The sequence below is a fragment of the Giraffa tippelskirchi genome, chromosome 3 (assembly GCF_054371585.1).
Source record: "Giraffa tippelskirchi isolate mGirTip1 chromosome 3, T2T-mGirTip1v1.2.pri, whole genome shotgun sequence".
NCBI classification, from domain to species: domain Eukaryota; kingdom Metazoa; phylum Chordata; class Mammalia; order Artiodactyla; family Giraffidae; genus Giraffa; species Giraffa tippelskirchi.
The window spans coordinates 84,937,362-84,956,719 of record NC_137277.1 but is presented as its reverse complement, the minus strand read 5'-3'; the positions used below and the strand labels follow the sequence as shown (position 1 = coordinate 84,956,719).

Here is a 19,358-nt window from a genome sequence, read left to right as displayed (position 1 = left end):
TTTTAAATATAATCATAATTACTATAATAATACCTTTTTATGGTTCTAAACTAACAAGATAATTTCATTTATTAAGTTTTTTTTCTATTTACTCTGGCTCATGAAGAGTTTTCCCTTTCTACAACTTCAAATTTTTCCAGAAAAATCTCTTTCTAGGTATCAGAGAGATTTCATTAATCATTCAATCCACAAACATTTATTGAACACAAGCTATGTGAAATATATCAAACTGATGTCAGAATATACACAGACATGTATGTTTAAAGAACTTAGAAAGCATGTTAAGGAAACAATCCATCTATATGTACACAATGAAAACATGTCAAGCCACCCCCTCCTTAATGGGTTAGGTGGCAAAGTAACAGGATGCAAAAGAGGGGATACCCAGGGTAGCTTAGGAGAAAGGGGGCTCATGGTTCTGACAGATAAGGCTAGATAAACTCTACCTGAATCATTTCATTGAATCCTCCAGTCAGTCTTGTTAGGTAGGTATTACTATTATTACCTTCATGTCACAGCGTTGGAAACTGCAGTGTAGCGAGATTACACAATTTGCCTCAAAGCATTGAGTTAGTTGTCTTACCTGGTGGCGAAGACGGTAAGGTAAAGCGTCTGACTACAATGCGGGAGACCCGGGTTCAATCCCTGGGTCGGGAAGATCTCCTGGAGAAGGAAATGGCAACCCACTCCAGTGTTCTTGCCTGGAAAATCCCATTGACGGTCGAGCCTGGTAGGCTACAGTCCATGGGGTCGCAAAGAGTTGGACTTGACTGAGCAACTTCACTTCATTGAGTTAGTCAGTAGTGGAGCTGAGATTCAATCAAGTGTTTCTCCAGAGCTGGGCTCCTGGCACTGGCTTCTATGAGATGTCCAAAAGCCCAAGGGAGTCAAAGAATAAGGGGAGACATCCAATCAAGTACTAGCAGAAACTAAAGTATGAGCTTGTTACCTGGAGTTGGGAGGAGAGAATAAGGAAGGAAGGAAACAAATGCAATAAACATCCCTATTCAATGATAGACTTCACAGATCACATGGGCAGGACAGGAAGGAAGGCAAGGTGCCTGGACCGTTCTTCAGAGATGCTCAGCACTTTGGTCCTACTGGAAGACAGGGCTTCCCAGGGGGCCTCCTAGCTTTTTGAATTCGGACAAACTGCCTCGCCTTCACTCCACTCCACCACTCGGTAGAGGTTTGGGGAGAGGGGTTCCTGGTACAAAAGCATTCTTTTTCACGGATGCACAGTCCTGCTCACACAGCTTGGTTTATGCTCGCAATCACACATCTTAACCTGGAAGTTTACCCCGCACTTTTTCTGCCAGTTTCCCATTTGAGGACCCCGGATACTCAGACCTCGCTCTCCGAAATGGGAGTCCCTTAAAGGGGTTGGTTGGGGAATAGGAGGAGTCACACTGAACATCAGGCCATCATGCTCCCGCCATTCAGACCTGAGCACCAGAAGCGAGGTGCGCTCTTGGCGACTGCCTTCTACAGAAAGCACCTCAAGGCCACACTCCAGCCTCACACTCGCGTTTTGGGCAGGAGCACATCTGAACCGGCCTCGGGGGCTGCGGGGCCTCCTGCCGCGGCTTCGGCGCTGACTTCCGCTTCCCTGCCCCTGCCAAGACGCCCTTGCTGTTTCCCGGGCCTCCCCCGGACGCGAGAAACAGGAGCTGGCGCTACCCTCGACGTAAGCAAGCACTCATCAGCCTGCTTGCACAACTTCCCAGCGCCCCGCCTGAATTCTGGAGGCGCGGGCGGGGGGGTGGGGCCAGGACCCTCCCCGCCCCAGCCCCGCCCTCCAGCCCCTCCCCCTCCCTGCCCGGCGTTCCCCACCCCCGCGCCGCCCCCGCCTCTGCCCTCTCCTCCCCGCTCTTCCTCTTTCCCAACCCCCACTCTCTTTCCTCTCTTCTTCCTCTCTCTCGGGTCTTAATCTCCCCTCCTTCTCTCTTTCCCACATCCCTTCCCCCTCCTCCTTCCTTCCTGCTTCCCTCTCCCGCATCCCGCAGGTAAGGGGGCACCCGGCCAAAGTGAAGACTCCTTCCCTCCCCAGGGAACTGGGAGCCGTGGCACTTACGGCCCTGGCCACGCCGGCCGCCTGTGTCCGGGCGATTCTTGACCCCGAATCTGGAAAACCCTGAGCCACTGACACAAGCCAAACGGGTTAAAGGCGCCCAAAGGAGTTTGGAGAAGGCACTTTCGGCAAATCTAGCTTTTCCCACGAGTGGCTCCTCCCTTAGGGCCGGGTAAGTAAGAGGCAGTTTGAAACTTCTTAGAGAAAATGTTGGGACACTCTCGGCCCGAAAGCAAGGTGAAGAGTGGGGAAGATTTTAGGTGAAAGGCCCAGGTGAAAAGGCCCAGGTCAGGCCCAGCCCGCTCGCCTCTTCAAGGAGATTTGAGTGCCTGAGGTCCATGCAGGTTCCCTCCAGGCCCTTAAGATGCTAGAACCACCGTCACTGCCTTCCCTTGGTAACGCTTGAGGCTTCACTTGAAAACTATTTCCGGTTGGGGGAGGGGATTTGGACAACCCCAAATCCTAGGAGTTTAGAGCCAGCATTCTGATTTGACCAAAAAACAAAGTGCTGTGCTCAAGGGAAAAAAAAAAATTCAATTGGAAATACAGAAAGATTTCCCGACCTGAAGTATAAAGATTGACTTAGGTCTTGGCATTGCCTCAGGCTAGTTTCGGAGAAGGCAATGGCACCCCACTCCAGTACTCTTGCCTGGAAAATCCCATGGACGGAGGGGCCTGGTGGGCTGCAATCCAGAGGGTCGCTAAGATTGGACATGACTGAGCAACTTCACTTTCACTTTTCACTTTCATGCGTTGGAGAAGGAAATGGCAACCCACTCCAGTGTTCTTGCCTGGAAATCCCAGGGATGGCGGAGCCTGGTGGGCTGCCGTCTATGGGGTCGCACAGAGTTGGACACGACTGAAGTGACTTAGCAGCAGCAGCAGGCTAGTTTTAGGTCTTGAATGAGTCACTGAAGCTCTGAGACCATTTCTTCATCCATAAAATGGAATAATAATTCCTACCCTCAGGGTTGTTGCAAAGAGAAACTGAGGTAATGATGTAATCATGTAAATTAGAAAAAGCCATACAAATGTGAGCTATTATATCTTCTGAGATTTATGACTCAGTCTAAGGAGAAAAGAAAACAGGATATGGTAACCCCAACTCCCAGCGAGACCACAGTGAAAGCCAGATTTCCCAATACTGTTTTAGCAATACCCTGGAAGAGCCCTGGGACCTGTGCGACTGTCACAAAATTCTTGCAAAATTGTTTTTAACTGGGATGCTTGTATTTTATCATCATTTCTTAAAAGCTCACCATCTGAGAAGAGGGAATGTTACAAATCAAAGTTGGGTGTCAAAATAGTGAAAATGTCATTGAGGATTAAGAAACACTCATTTAAGCCAAATAAACCCCCTTGTTTCTTTGTTGTTTTACTACAGAATTCCTCAGAGCCTTTGGTATATTATGCCCCAGAAAACAAATTATTGTTTGTATTAATGTTGTACTAATAGTTGTACAAATGTTGATGGGATCCAGGTGTTTGCAGCTTGGCATCTTTGTCAGCCTTAAGCTTTTACCCAGAAAGACCTCCATCTTCCTTTCAGTGGGCAATAACCAAACCAGAGAATAGTGCAGACTACAGAATCACTGGAATAGACTCCAGGGGACATCTCATAGTGAGCCCTTACCACAGTGTCCTGGAGATGGCTTTTCTGCCCCCTGTGCCTGCCCTCCACCCTGCAGACTTCTGACTCATTCAACAACCTTCACTCTCACTCTTCCCTGTCACCTTGCCTTCACCCTCTTGGAACGCAGGAACTCTTAGGTTTGCCAATGGTGCTTGCTGCGAGTGTTTTCTTATTTAAAGAAAACTGCCTCCATGAAGAGAGCCCAGTTTCTCCTCTAGGCCCCTGTCCATCCTGCTTCTGTTCCCAGCCAAGCCATAGTGGATTTTTCTTCATCGAGAGGGGAGACCCTGCCTAGCCTTTGGCAGAGGTCACTGACCTTATGGACATGAGAGCCCTGTGGACTGTTAGTCAGGATGAGGCTAACATGGGCATCGTGTTTTTCAAATGTGAGTTTACTAAAAGAAAAATATTAAATGATAATCCATATGGCTTGTGGCTAAAGCAAAATCATGAAGGTTGTTCACAAATGGCTATAGTAAGGGAACATTTACCCAGTGAACAACTCACCTGGTCTGAGGGAGGCTGGGAGTGGAGGGGCTGAGATGAGTGAGAGCAAAGGGGAGGGAACCCTGCGTGTCCAGCCTGAGCCACAAGGGCCTTCCCTTATGTCGTCACACCTCCACACTCTTCCTTGAGTGGAGCTTCAGCCGCACTTTAACACTAATAGTGAGAAAATCCTAATGTTCTTGATGAGAAAACTCATGGGAATTTTCATCAGGAGGGAAGGAGTGTTCGTGACACGTTATTCCACAATTAAAACAGGGCGGGGATTACCTTTGGATGCTTGACTTCCTGTGCACGCAGGAGAGGGGCCACAACTGTCACTCTGCAGCAATAAATTGCCAATTTAATTATCTGCTAACATCCTGCAAACTGTAACTCATTTGATATTTCCTCCAAGAAAACATCTCCAAACTGTCAGCAGTCTCCCCTGCTTCCTAATTATTTTGTCACTAACTATGTTGGTTCCATTTCTTTTTTCCACAAAATGGGTCCCTCAGCATTGGCTGATCAGTTACCATTTTTTAATGTTCAAATCTGATAGATTCACAGAGTTTCCCCAAGGCCACTGGCCATTTGAGCCAAATGCATCATCGCGAGATGAATGTGAATTGAATAATTCCATTTCAGCCAGCCAGTTGTCAACACCTCAGAGGAAACAATGTCAGCAGCACATGACAGTGATCAACACAGTTATGAATTTGAATTTGGATATACTCCTTTAAGGATTATAACTGCATAATGTTAAGCATCTATGTTAACCACCTTTACATTTCATAGTTTGTCTATAGTTTAATTTTCTACCATAATTCTTGGCTTAACAACTATGGGTAGGATAACACCAAAGGAACTAGAGATTTAGAGTATATAATAATAGTAATTACAAAAACAATAATAGCTAACAGTTAACAAGAATTTACTATATGCTAGGCCCTGTTTTGAGCACTTTGTATGTGTTAACTCATTTAACCCAATGAAAACTCTGTGAGATAGTTATTGTTATCATCCCCATTTTACAGATGAGAAACTGAGGCACAGTTTTTTTTATGGTTACAAAGCCAGGCAGTCTGCCACAAGTCCATGAACCAGCGGAATCTTCATTATCATAAAAAAATTTTTTGAATACTTACAATGGGCAAGTGAACTGCTTCACAAGCATTCTCATTTAATTCACATGTGAACCCCATCAGTTCAGTTCAGTTCAGTCACTCAGTCGTGTCCGACACTTTGTGACCCCATGAACCACAGCATGCCAGCCCTCCCTGTCCATCACCAACTGCTGGCGTCTACCCAAACCCATGTCCATTGAGTTGGTGATGCCATCCAACCATCTCATCCTTTGTCGTTCCCTTCTCCTCCTGCCCTCAATCTTTCCCAACATCAGGGTCTTTTCAAATGAGTCAGCTCTTCGCATCAGGTGGCCAGAGTTTTGGAGTTTCAGCTTCAACATCAGTCCTTCCAATGAACACCCAGGACTGATCTCCTTGAGGATGGACTGGTTGGATCTCCTTGCAGTCCAAGGGATTCTCAAGAGTCTTCTCCAACAAACACCACACTTCAAAAGCATCAATTCTTCTGCGCTCAGCTTTCTTTATAGTCCAACTCTCAAATCCATACATGACCACTGGAAAAACTATAGCCGTGACTAGACGGACCTGTGTTGACAAAGTAATATCTCTGCTTTTTAATATGCTGTCTAGGTTGGTCATAGCTTTCTTTCCAAGGAGTAAGCGTCTTTTAATTTCATGGCTGCAATCACCATCAGCAGTGATTTTGGAGCCCCCAAAAAATAAAGTCAGCCACTGTTTCCACTGTTTCCCCCTCTATTTGCCATGAAGTGATGGGATTGGATGCCATGATCTTAGTTTTCTGAATGGTGAACTTTAAGCCAACTTTTTCACTCTCCTCTTTCACTTTCATCAAGCGGCTCTTTAGTTCTTCACTTTCTGCTATAAGGGTGGTGTCATCTGCATATCTGAGGTTATTGATATTTCTCCTGGCAATCTTGATTCCAGCTTGTGCTTCCTCCAGCCCAGCGTTTCTCATGATGTACTCTGCATATAAGTTAAATAAGCAGGGTGACAATATACAGCCTTGATGTACTCCTTTTCCTATTTGGAACCAGTCTGTTGTTCCATGTCCAGTTCTAACTGTTGCTTCCTGACCTGCATACAGGTTTCTCAAAGAGGCAGGTCAGGTGGTCTGATATTCCCATCTCTTTCAGAATTTTCTGTTTCAGTTTATTGTGATCCACACAGTCAAAGGCTTTGGCATACTCAGTAAAGCAGAAATAGACATTTTTCTGGAACTCTCTTGCTTTTTCGATGATCCAGCGGATGTTGGCAATTTGATCTCTGGTTCCTCTGCCTTTTCTAAATCCAGCTTGAACATCTGGAAGTTCACGGTTCACTTATTGCTGAAGCCTGGCTTGGAGAAATTTGAGTATTACTTCACTAGCGTGTGAGATGAGTACAATTGTGCGGTAGTTTGAGCATTCTTTGGCATTGCCTTTCTTTGGGATTGGAATGAAAACTGACCTTTTCCAGCCCTGTGGCCACTGCTAAGTTTTCCAAATTTGCTGACATATTGAGTGTAGCACTTTCACAGCATCATCTTTTAGGATTTGAAATAGCTCAACTGGAATCCCATCACCTCCACTAGCTTTGTTCATAGTGATGCTTCCTAAGGCCCACTTGACTTCACATTCCAGGATGTCTGGCTCTAGGTGAGTGTGAGTGATCACAACATCGTGATTATCTGGGTTGTGAAGATCATTTTTGTACAGTTCTTCTGTGTATTCTTGCCACCTCTTCTTAATAGCTTCTGCTTCTGTTAGGTCCATACCATTTCTGTCCTTTATTGTGCCCATCTTTGCATGAAATGTTCCCTTGGTATATCTAATTTTCTTGAAGAGATCTCTAGTCTTTCCCATTCTATTGTTTTCCTCTATTTCTTGGCACTGATTGCTGAAGAAGGTTTTCTTATCTCTCCTTGATATTCTTTGGAACTCTGCATTCAAATGGGTATATCTTTCCTTTTCTCCTTTGCTTTTCACTTCTCTTCTTTTCACAGCTATTTGTAAGCCCTCCTCAGACAGCCATTTTGCTTTTTTGCATTTCTTTTTCTTGGGGATGGTCTTGTTCCCTGTCTCCTGTACAATGTCACGAATCTCCGTGTAGTTCATCAGGCACTCTGTCTATCAGATCTAGTCCCTTAAATCTATTTTTCACTTCCACTGTATAGTCATAAGGGATTTCATTCAGGTCATACCTGAATAGTCTAGTGGTTTTCCCCACTTTGTTCAATTTACGTCTGAATTTGACAATAAGGAGTTCATGATCTGAGCCACAGTCAGCTCCTAGTCTTGTTTTTGCTGACTGTATAGAGCTTCTTCATCTTTGGCTGCAAAGAATATAATCAATCTGATTTCAGTGTTGGCCATCTGATGATGTCCATGTGTAGAGTCTTCTCTTGTGTTGTTGGAAGAGGGTGTTTGCTATGACCAGTGCGTTCTCTTGGCAAAACTCTATTAGCCTTTGCCCTGCTTCATTCTGTACTGCAAGGCCAAATTTGCCTGTTACTCCAGGTGTTTCTTGACTTCCTACTTTTGCATTCCAGTCCCCTATAATGAAAAGGACATCTTTTTTGGGTGTTAGTTTTAAAAGGTCTTGCAGGTCTTCATATAACTGTTCAACTTCAGCTTCTTCAGGGTTACTGGTCAGGGCATAGACTTGGATTACCATGATATTGAATGGTTTGCCTTGGAAACGAACAGAGATCATTCTGTCATTTTTGAGATTGCATCCAAGTACTGCATTTCGGACTCTTTTGTTGACCATGATGGCTACTCCATTTCTTCTAGGGGATTCCTGCCCACAGTAGTAGATATAATGATCATCTGAGCTAAATTCACCCATTCCAGTCCATCTTAGTTCGCTGATTCCTAGAACGTCTGTGTTCACTCTTGTCATCTCCTGTTTGACCACTTCCAATTTGCGTTGATTCATGGACCTAACATTCCAGGTTCCTATGCAATATTGCTCGTTATAACATTGGACCTTGCTTCTATCACCAGTCCCATCCACTACTGGGTGTTGTTTTTGCTTTAATTCCATCCCTTCATTCTTTCTGGAGTTATTTCTCCACTGATCTCCAGTAGCATATTGGGCACCTACTGACCTGGGGAGTTGATATTTCAGTGTCCTATCTTTTTGCCTTTTCATACTGTTCATGGGGTTCTCAAGGCAAGAATACTGAAGTGGTTTGCCATTCCCTTCTCCATTGGACCACAATCTGTCAGACCTCTCCACCATGACGTGTCCATCTTGGGTGGCCCCACACGGCATGGCTTAGTTTCATTGAGTTAGACAAGGCTGTGGTCCATGTGATCAGATTGGCTAGTTGTGATTGTGGTTTCAGTCTGTCTGCCCTCCGATGCCCTCTCTCAGCGCCTACCGTCTTACTTGGGTTTCTCTTACCTTGGACATGGGGTATCTCTTCACAGCTGCTCCAGCAAAGCTCTGTGAACCCCATAAAGAAGTGCAATTAAGCTCCTTCTTCCAGAGAAGGAGCTTAATTTCTTTCCTCTTGAGTGTGAGCTAGATTTAATGGCTTGCTGGTAACAAGAATATGGAAAAGAAAATGAGTAACTTCATAGTGGCAAAACCTAGCAGATAACACCTTAGCCAAGTGACCAAGGTTCACATCATCTGTGATATGTCCTGCTCATATCATGAGCCCCTTGATACAGAGTCATGAGAAAGGCACCTCCCCTTTAGGGTCTTCTTCCCAAATATTCATAACCTCAGTCTAGTCATGAGAAAACATCAAATCCAAGCCCAAATTGAAGGACATTCTACAAAATTCCTGACCAGTGCTCTTCAGAAATGTCAAGGTCATGAAAGACAAAGAAAACCTGAGAAGCTGTCATAGGTTGGAGAAGACTAAGGAGACAGGACAAGTACCTGGTGTCTTGGATTGGATTCTAGAGCAGAAAAAAATCAGATGTTAGCAGGAAAATGGGTGAAATTGGAACAAAGTCCATGGTTAATAGTCTCCTGTCGATGGTCGTTTCTATTTTGATAAGCGTATCATGATATATTAGGCATTAACAGTAGGGGAAGCTAGATGAAGGGCTTAGGGGACCCCTCTGTGCTGGCTTCAGGGAGGGAAGGGCCCAGAGTTTGAGGACTGAGTGGAGGCTGTTGAATAATCCTTTGCCCCTGTAGGTTGCTTTGTGGCTGTTAGTGCTTCCAGATGTTCTCTCCTCAGACTGGAGCCCCTCACCCAGTCTCGGGATTTTTTCTACCAGCTTTTGAAAGCCTGGCAGGGGCTTGTGAAAACAGGTAGCCAGATTAGGGAGTGGCAGAGTGGGCATGGAGACAACCTCTTGGTTTGATGGTAAAAACTAAGAAAATCAGAATTCAACATGGACTCTAACTAATAATATATTATTACTGGTTCATTAATTGTAACAAATGTTCCATGCTAACATAGGGGAGGTATGAGGGTGGGAGAGGCTAATATGGCAACTCTGTACTATTTTCTCAATTTTTGTGGAAAATTAAATTCTAAAAATACAGTCTATTTAAAATGAAAAATAGAGGACTTCCCTGGTGGTCCAGTGGTTAAGAATCCACCTTCCAATGCAGAGGACATGGATTTGATACCTGGTCAGGGAACTAAGATCCCACATACCCCAGGGCAGCTAAGCCAGTCCGTGTGCCACAACTAGAGAAGTGCACACGCCGCAACTCTCAGTCCTTGTGCTCTGGAGCCCGCGCTCCACGAGAGAAGCCCCCACAAGCTGCAACTAGAGAAAGCCCACGTGCCACAATAGAAAGCCTGCACCGCCTCGAAGACCCAGCACAGCTAAATTAAAAAATCACCCTGCCTGTGCTTCTAAGGTAAACAGAGCATCCGAATTCACTGAAGGTTCAGCAGAACTGCCCTGGTTTGGCTCCAAGGGACTTTTGACAGTGCCACAGAGAGAATGCAACAAGCATCAGAAGAACCACAGAGATGATAGAAGGACACAGAAAAGGGGGACACAATTAGTCAAAGAAAACAGGAAAGGGAGGGCAGGTGGGAGAGCAAATGAAGGACACCCTGTGCTTCAGGCCATCTGTTTTATGTGGCTGCCCTGCCCCATAGTTCAGCCCCCTTACCTGCTCCTCTTCCTCCTAAATCTGTTGCCTTTTAATTAGCTCTATGACGATGCTACATACTCTATCCCTACAGATTCCCTCTCCACTAGTTCCTGCTCTGTGTCCCAGGATACTCCCTGCTTGTGGCTTCCCTGGTGCCTGCCCACTGGGCAGGGAGGAAACTGGGGTCTGAATCCTTAGGTGCCCCCCTTCTCTGTGTGTCTCTCCCAGCCTGGGGCCCCAGCAGAGGCCACAGCCTCTCCCTTCAGCTCTGCCTGGGTTCTGATGATCGCTTCTCCTTTTGTCCCTTTAGGCCTAGTGTGTGTATGCTTCCCCACAAGGGGCAATTATGGGGCGCTGCACCTTTCCTTGCTGGTTTCCCTAAAGTCAGCCCACATCTTGGTGCACCCTCCCTTTATTAAACTCTTCTCAGTTACCCAATCAAATGCATTATCTGTTTCCTGCTGGGATCACAACAGATATGCTCATTGTCTCTTGTTTAGCTTGCCCTTTAGACTTCCCTGGTGGCTCAGAGGTTAAAGCGTCTGCCTCCAATGGGGGAGACCTGGGTTCGATCCCTGGGTCGGGAAGATCCCCTGGAGAAGGAAATGGCAAACCACTCCAGTATTCTTGCCTGGAGAATCCCATGGACAGAGGAGCCTGGTAGGCTACAGTCCACGGGGTCGCAAAGAGTCGGACACGACTGAGCGAGTTCCCTTCCTTAGAACAGAAACTCCATGAGGGCAGAGATTTTCTATGCTTCCTCCACTGCTGTGGCTCTTAGAAAATATTTGTTGCATAAATGAGTGAATGTTCATATTGTCTGTACTCAAACAGTAGTTACTAATCTGCATGTGGCGGTGGAGCACTTGAAATGTGGCTGGTGCCACTGAAAAACAATTTTAAATTTTATTTAACTCAGACAGCTATATATGGTTAGTGGCTACAGTGCTGGTCTAGGGAGACTGCCTGAGCTCAAGGCATTTCTCTAGCTACTGAGATCCATTCTGCCCCAATAGGGGTTAAACAGGAATGACTAAAAGGCCTTGGCTATATCCCTCACCCTGGGGAACTGCAATGCTAGGCTTTCTGGCATTCTCTCTAGGCTGGCAAACTTGGGAACATGTGTCCTGCTATCATTATACATTTACATTTTTATTTCATTGCAAACTCAGTGTTCCTTGGGTGGCGGTGGTTGTTTTGTCGCTAAGTCATGTCCGATTCTTTGCGACCCATGGACTGTAGCCCATCAAGCTCCTCTGTGCATGGGATTTTCCAGGCAAGAATACTGGAGTGGGTTGCCATTTCCTTCTCCAGGGGATCTTCCCAACCCAGGGATCAAACCCACAACTCCTGCGTCTCCTGCATTGGCAGACGGATTCTTTACCACTAATCCACCGATAGAGTTACAGTGTGCTCACCAGGCCCTTGCAAACTTGCAGCTTACAAAAGAGCTCTGGCCCCTAGCCAAGGGAGTCTCCAGCTGCTGACTGACCCTGCCTGGAAAGTCAACTTGGAAAAGACACGAATGTCCTAATCCTCTTCCAAACCACTCTAAGTAGGTTTTATCCAGTGACCTGTAAAACCAAATTAGTAAAGGGACACTTTAATTCCAGCTCATTAGAGAGCTTCTAAAATCTTTGAGAAAGCCAACACAGCAAATTTCTGTGCTGGGGGGCTAAGAAACCCATCAGTTTTTAAAGCAAAATGTCCTTGCTTTCCCATGGTTTCTCTCACATCAAGAAGCATACAGAAGATATTTTCTGAAGCTTTCACAGGGGGTCCCTGGTGAAGGTGGGAAGCAGCTCTCCAGAAGGAGAAAAATATGGTGGCCCAGCAAGGTCAAGAGATTTTCCCCAAGTTCTGCCCAGTTTGGTCCCCCTTCTGGTCTCCTGACTCTCATACAGGGAACATTTGCACTGTTCTGATTATTACCCCAGGAGCTGGCTTATTGCACAATATCAGGAAATAGTCCATATGAAATCCTGGCCCACAGAGTGTACATGTTCTGCTTTTTATTCTGCAGCTTTTTAATACAATGTGTTTTCCTTTCCCATAATGTCATCTGGAAGCAATTCCTCCTAGCAGCTGGATTTGCTTTCCCAATTGGTAAACACGTAAAATGGAAGGCAGGCGAAGATGCTGCGTGTCACCAGAGAGCCTTTTCCCCACCCGCTTGGCTCACGTTCTGAGGCTTATCTTGGGTCTCTGCACAATCCTCATCAAAACCGAGAATGTCTTCAAACAGGCGACCGACACTGCACTCCCTCCTTCAGAGGGGTCAGTGTGTTCTTTGGGGGAGACATTTTCTGAATACTTTGCAGATAAAATGGATCAGATGCAGACCAGATTCCAGCTTGCCAGGATCTCTGCACTACATGTGAGGGCCGACAGAGTAGCATCTCCCAAAGTTCCCACCATCCTGGTGCAGTCAGAACCTCTGGGCTCCCCCGGGGAGCCTGAGAGAAGAGCCCTCCCAGTGCCACGGTCACCAAAGCCAGTAAAGAGAAGAGAGGAGCCCAAAGAGCCCTAAGTGGGTCATCAAAGAAGATGAATGTCCCCCAGACACACTCCGCAGGAACATTTCCATAGGGACATAAGCAGAAAGGCCGGCCCGCGCTCTGAAACAGCCAAGGCCCTGAGCACAGCTGTCCTCAGGGTGTTGGTTCACACCTCTCGGCTCTGTTCACCAGCATGGCTAGCTGTGATCCTAGAGTTTCAGGGACACACTGACGCTGGAATACCACACTAGAGGACACAGCTCAGGCTTCAGTCAGAGTTTCAAATCTAGGGGAAATCAGCCTCGCATATGGCTGAACTCTCAGAGGGAGCATGAAGGTATGCCAGTGACCAGGCAGCAAGTGAAGATATAGGAGAGGACGTGTGTAACCTGGCACAACTGCATGGATGACTTCAATGCAGTGCTGGCCAGCTTCGGGGTGGATATGGGAGTAGGAGGGACTTCCTTTCAAGTACCACCAACCCTGTAGGTAGCCAGGGCCCCAAGCCCATGAAGGGGCTTCCCTGGGTTGTGTGCCTTTGGCTGCAGAGTTCTCCTGGCAGGCAGCAATGGGCATCCTTCCCATTGGACATATAAAAGAAGAGTTAGGGGCAGTGCTCACCAGGGGACCCTGAGGAGGGTGGCTGCATCAGCCCCTCTGTCCAGACCCAACTGCATCGTATATTTCCCAGAATCTCACGGTCTCATACCTGGAATTTTGAAAATCTGTGATTCTGGTTCCATGACAGGGCTGATACCTTCACACTGTGGTCACTCTGGTCTGGTCACCTGAACTACTCTGGAGGGGCCTCAGGATACACTTGGAAAGCATCACAGAAGCCTAGGACAGAAGGATGGGTGGTGAGAGCAACCCACTGATTCACGCTTCACAATGATCCTCTAGATTAAAGCAACAGAAAAGATGTAGCAACCAAATGCAAGTGTGCACCTGGTTTGGATTCCCAGTTCAAACAAACCAATTACAAGAGTGCATTTTTAGATAATCAGGAAGATTTCATTTGGACTATGGCCACACCACCTTGACTGCGCCTGATCTTTCATTTGGACTGGGTATTAGAAAATATTTAAGACTTTATTGTTAATTTTGATAGATGTGATAATGGTTGTATGGTTATTATATAAGAAAATGTCATCATCTCTTTAAAAACACAGGCTAAAATATTTAGGGGTGAAATATGATGTCTGGCATTTATTTTAAAATACTTCAGGAAAAAAAGCTGGTGAAGCAAATTGGTTTCTTAGTCCATTGGGGCTGTTGTAACAAATACCATAGACTGAGTGGATTACAAACAATAAGCATTTATTTCTCATAGTTCTGGAGGCTGGAGGTCCAAGATCAAGATCCTAGCAGATTTGGTGTCTGATGAACCTCTTTCAGGTTCATATATGTCTGTCCTGTCAACCTCACAAAGTGCAAGAGGTGAGAGAGCGCTCTGGGATTTCCTTTATTGGGGTCCACCCTTATGACCTACCACCCGCTAAAGGCCCAACCTCTTAATTTCACAGTGGGGATTAGGTTATTCAACACATGAATTTAGGATGGAACATAAGCATGCAGTCTATATAGCATGTGGCAAGTTGTTAATATTTAAATTTAGATGATGGGTATATGGGAGCCTTTTTTTTAGTAAAATGATTTTTTAAGTTTTTAACGGCTACATAGTAGTCTATCATATGGTTGAAGAAGAGTTTTTTTAGTTAATTAGTTTTTAGAATTTAGATATAAGTGATATATTGTCAACACAATGTGTAAGTCTAAGGTGTACAATTTGAGATTCTTTATACTTTGATATATGTTGAATTTTTTATAATAAAAAGTTTAAAATATAGATTATTTCATCACAAAAACTTGCAGAATCAAACACCATTCAATGGTGGCTGAATTCTGCACTAAGATTCTTAATCCTAATGGCTAAACCAGGGGTCAGCGCTCAGGTATAATGGGGAGGTGACCCCTGTAAGCTTTGATGGAGTTTGACATACCTCCCAGCTCTTCTGCCTAGTCAGAAGTGGAAGGAGCTAGTCTCCCAGGACAAACACAGCCTTCTTCGCTCCAGTTCCCCCTGGCCTTTAGGGCTGTGGTTTCCTCCTGTGCAAACTGCATTAGTGCATGAGCAGTTTGGGGCCCACAGGAGGTGAAGTAGGACACAGACCATATGCCACTGTAACTGCCAAATAAAGCTCTGGTTATCCCAGCTTCAGATGATTCTTGCTGCCCTCACCCCCAGTGTTCCACTGTCCCATCAGTGCTGACTGTCCTCCTACACTGGTTCACACACAGACTTGTATTCAGGAATAATCCTCTGCTAGTCCCCTCTCCTCCAGCAGCAAAAGGAAGGCCTCTACTTAGAAGAGTTAATGCAGGCATGACATTTAATTCTCTTCCTAGCCCTGGCTCTTGCCACCTTCCCAACTTCTGCCTTCCCATTCCAGGTTAGTCTACAATAGTTAGCCTTAACCTGGTCTTGGGAAGGAGAATATTCTTTGCTAGTTTCTTTCTTTTTTTCATACTTTTTTTTTTGGCTGCATAGCATGGCACGTGGAACTTCCCTAACTAGGAATCAAACCTTTGCCCCCCTCAGTGGAAGCACAGAGTCTTAACCACTGGACCACCAGGGAAGTCCCAGGTGATTCTTTGCTAATTTCTTATCGTCTCTTTCTGGCTGAAACATTCTTCTCTAGAAAACCATCTTTTTTCCTCCTGCTTGAAATATGTGGAGTTTTCTATTTTCCTTCAAGTCCTGAGTAAAAGGTAAGTGCACTTTCCTGGTACAGGGCCATACATGGTCCTTTCTCAGTCCCAGCCTGGACACCCAGCCCTCTGGAGTGGAAAAAGGCCTCCCATGTAGAGGTGGTGTCTAGAGAGTGCTACTGCCGAGAACCTGCCCAAGCTGTTGCCAACATGTGTTATAAGGAAGACTGCTCTAAACAGAAAACAGAAAACAAATTTGAAGAGTCCTAATTACACTTCGTGAGACTAAAGATGTAATATTCTTACAACATTTTAAATATGTTCTCTCATTTGCCTTTTTTTCCTTCCTGTTTGTCTCAATTATAAGTTCATGAGAACTTACTTTCATTTCTAAAATTTCTGCTCATTTTTAGTAGATACTGAGGGTACTGATACTACACAAACTGTACTGGTGTGACATCACACAATAGCTCAGACATTTTACTTGTCAGTGGATACATGAAAGTCCAAATTCAGTCTACAAAAGAAGATTGGAGAAGATCAATGGATAAAGTTGTGAGTTGTTCAAAGCCAAACATACAATAGTTGATAACGATGCCCTGTTTTCAGCCCAGCCCCAACTAGAATGTAAGTGCCTTGCAGGCAGGAATGTTGTCCATTTTGTACAGAGCAGTGTCCCAGTGCCTAGAACAGGGTCTGCCACATGTAGATGCCTAATACTTACTGGATATATGAACAGTCTGTGCTTTGAAATTCTTGTAGCCACTTGTCACAAGCTACCATTACTATTACTACTATTGCATCATAATTCAAGACAGAAAGTTTCTCGGAAGCAGAAGTAAATCTTTTTGTCTCATAAGAGCTACATCATCCATAACTGGGATTCAATAACTGTCTATTGAACAGATAAAAATCTGTTCTGTTGGGAACTAGCTAGTTACTAAATAATTTAAAAACATAATCCCACATAGGTCATGAGAAAAGCCAACGGCCATGCTATAGAAATGAACAGTTGCTGGAACCCCAGAAGTTTCTAATGTACTGTGTGGCAGGGAGGTAAATTTCCTGCCCTAGAAATCTGGCAAAAGAATTTGCTTGACGATTTAAGTCTCAGAAAAAAAGACCACGGGAAGGAGGCAGAGAAGGGGGAGGTCTTTTCCAGGGCCAATAGATTACGGGTATTTAGATACCACTTAAGAAAGGAACCAGATGCCAGCCAGGTTTGTGCTTCAGTTTAACCACATTCCCTGCAAAACTTGCTTACAGGAAGATCAGAAGCTTTGGCGATCATTACTGAAAAGGATTCAGAGAAATTATCGCCTACTCCCAGTTGAAGAGAGAACAAGTCCTGGTCTTTTTTCGGTGTCAACCTCTACTGAGATGTGCTGTTGTCAAATCAAAAAGGGGACAGATCTGGAATTTTACAACTCTGATGCAAGTGAAATAAAAGGAAATCTGTATCATCTTGATCAAAGCATGTGCCACCTGAGTCGGCTCCCTCTCTCGTCCCTTGGCCTTGGTGACTCTCCTGTGCTGGAGGTTAAGGATTTGTTAAAGAAGATGGGTTTTGATTAAGTGTCACATTTAGTGTGATGTGACATGCTCTTTATCATTGCAAGGGAAGGTTGGGGGCCAGGAGGAGCTTTAGAGCTAGTTCCCAATATAAATTAGGAGTCTTGGGGAATGGGTGCTTTGCAGTCAGCCTTGATCTTTCTATGGCCCAGTGAATGTGTGTATGTGAGAATGTGCACATGTGTGTGCGTGCGTGTATGTGTGTGTTTTTGGAGAGATGGCAGAAAAGTCAGTTTTCAAGTGCCTGTGCTAATGGGCTGGTTACCCCTACTTGGAGTTTGACTTGCAATTGTAACGCAAGGCTCCAACTCTAAATTTGTCCACATTCTTGATGTGCCAGGCAAAGGTCTCTGTGCCTTTTACTCCTTTGGAATTTCAGTGTTGCTTAGGGAAATCTGTAAGCAGTCATTCATTCCTCTTGGGGACCACAGCACAAATTTGAAGATGCAGAAGGAGGAGGAAGCATTCCAAGTGCCACATGCCATTTGTAACCAGAGGCTGTGGGTAATGGCTCCCCTGGCTTCACCTAGAAAAAGGAGAGTAGGCGGAGCCAAAGTCACCTTCCTCCAAATCTAAGATGTGCCATACACCTTCAGATTCTGATTCTGGCTTAGCATGGGACAGTGAGAACACAGAGAAAATGAGGGCACAGAAGAGTCCCAGGCTATTGAGGAGTGGGGATCTAGGAAAATATCCCAGAAGGGACCACTCCCACCTTAAAGGCACCCCCTTTCCAGGTTAATCTTCCTAAAATACTACTGGCATCAAGAACCTTTCCTACCCAGAACCTTCCATACTCCTTCTCTTCCCTCCCATTGTCTCTGAAAGAAAATCCACACCCTTGATCCTGGTACTTAATGCCACACATGCTGGGCACCACCAAGCCAACCTACCTACTGCCTCCCAAATGATTTCCTTGCCCCTGTCTTTCAGCATTTGCTCGTGTTGCTCCCCTACCTGGTTGTCTTTGCTGTTTCTCTGATGGAATGCCTGCCCGTCCTCCAAGGATTGGCCAAAGCCTTTTCTGTTTCATGAAGGAGTCATGGCTCCCTGGAAGAAGTCCTTTTTTTATTCCAAAAATATAAGTGGAGGGTGTACTAGTTGCCCACAATTGCTCCAAGCACCTGGAATAAGAGAACAAAACAGATAAAGATGCCTGCTTTCAAGGCGCTTGCACTGTAGCAGTCAGGGGGAAATGTGCAGTAAACCCTAAAGATAAGACATAAGTAGTAATTAAGTAGTATTACTTAGTAGCTGACAGTTGCTATGGGGGGAAAAAAGGAACAAAATAGAGCAAGAAAAGGGAGACAGGAGCCCCTGAAGTTGGAGAGCAGGGGGCTGGCTGCCGTATTACAGGATGATCACAGTAGGTCTCAATGTTGGTAGAAGAGAGAGGCAGGCACACAGCGAGAGAGACACCAGAGGGGAGAGTTCTGGGCAGTGGGCACATCTGGGGTACAGGCAGAGCCCTTCTCCGGGATGGATGGAGGGTCCCTCCTTCCTCTTCACTTTCCAGGTGGCCCTGCAGGCAATATAGCTCTGGAAAAGTGTCTGTGGACAAAGGAAATGTAAGAAAACCCAAAATGTCAAATATTGAACAGAAAGGCCTGCAGTGTTAGTTATGGCCAGCTCTGCATTAAGGAGGAAGATAGCAAAGCAATGGAGAAGTGCTTTGGTTTTCATTGCTATGTTCAAAGGATTTTTTTTAAACTTTTGCCCATTAAAAAAATATATATATACTTATTTACTTATTTATTTTGCTGTGCTGGGTCTTTCATTGTGGCATGTGGGATCTTTTACTCAAGGCATTTTGAGTAGCTGTGGCATATAGAATTCAGTTCCTTGACCAGGGATTGAAACCCGGTCCCCTGCATTGGGAGTGTGGAGTCTTAGCCACTGTACCACAAGGGAAGACCCAAAGGTAGTTTTTTTAATTACAAAAAAATTACTTCTAAAAAAAATTAAAAAAAAAATTATTTCTGCTCCTTTCTTACTACTGAGTAAACAGTTTTAAATATATATCTGAAACAATGTACCATCACACACTTTTTAAAGGTAAAGCACCATAGGTAAAGTTGATCAGCCATCCACGGTTCTCAGTGTATGGGATCTTGCTTCCTGATTTCACATTAATTTCTGAAAATTAGAAACATCATCTCCAAAACATGTTAAGGGGGTTGTAAAAAAGATCGTTTTATTTAATCATCTAGTTGTAGAAATGG

General features: G+C 45.1%; 1 protein-coding gene across 1 annotated transcript; it reads left to right on the top strand.

Annotated features, from left to right (window-relative positions):
• Positions 1 to 2,048: 2,048 nt before the first annotated feature.
• Positions 2,049 to 19,103, top strand: LOC145543368 (uncharacterized). The gene is made up of 5 exons (XM_081584623.1): positions 2,049 to 2,243; positions 14,186 to 14,292; positions 15,555 to 15,624; positions 16,056 to 16,119; positions 16,831 to 19,103. The coding sequence occupies exons 2-5, from the start codon at positions 14,259 to 14,261 to the stop codon at positions 17,137 to 17,139; spliced, it is 477 nt and encodes a 158-aa protein (XP_081440749.1). The 5' UTR covers positions 2,049 to 2,243; positions 14,186 to 14,258; the 3' UTR covers positions 17,140 to 19,103.
• The last annotated feature ends 255 nt before the right edge of the window (positions 19,104 to 19,358 follow it).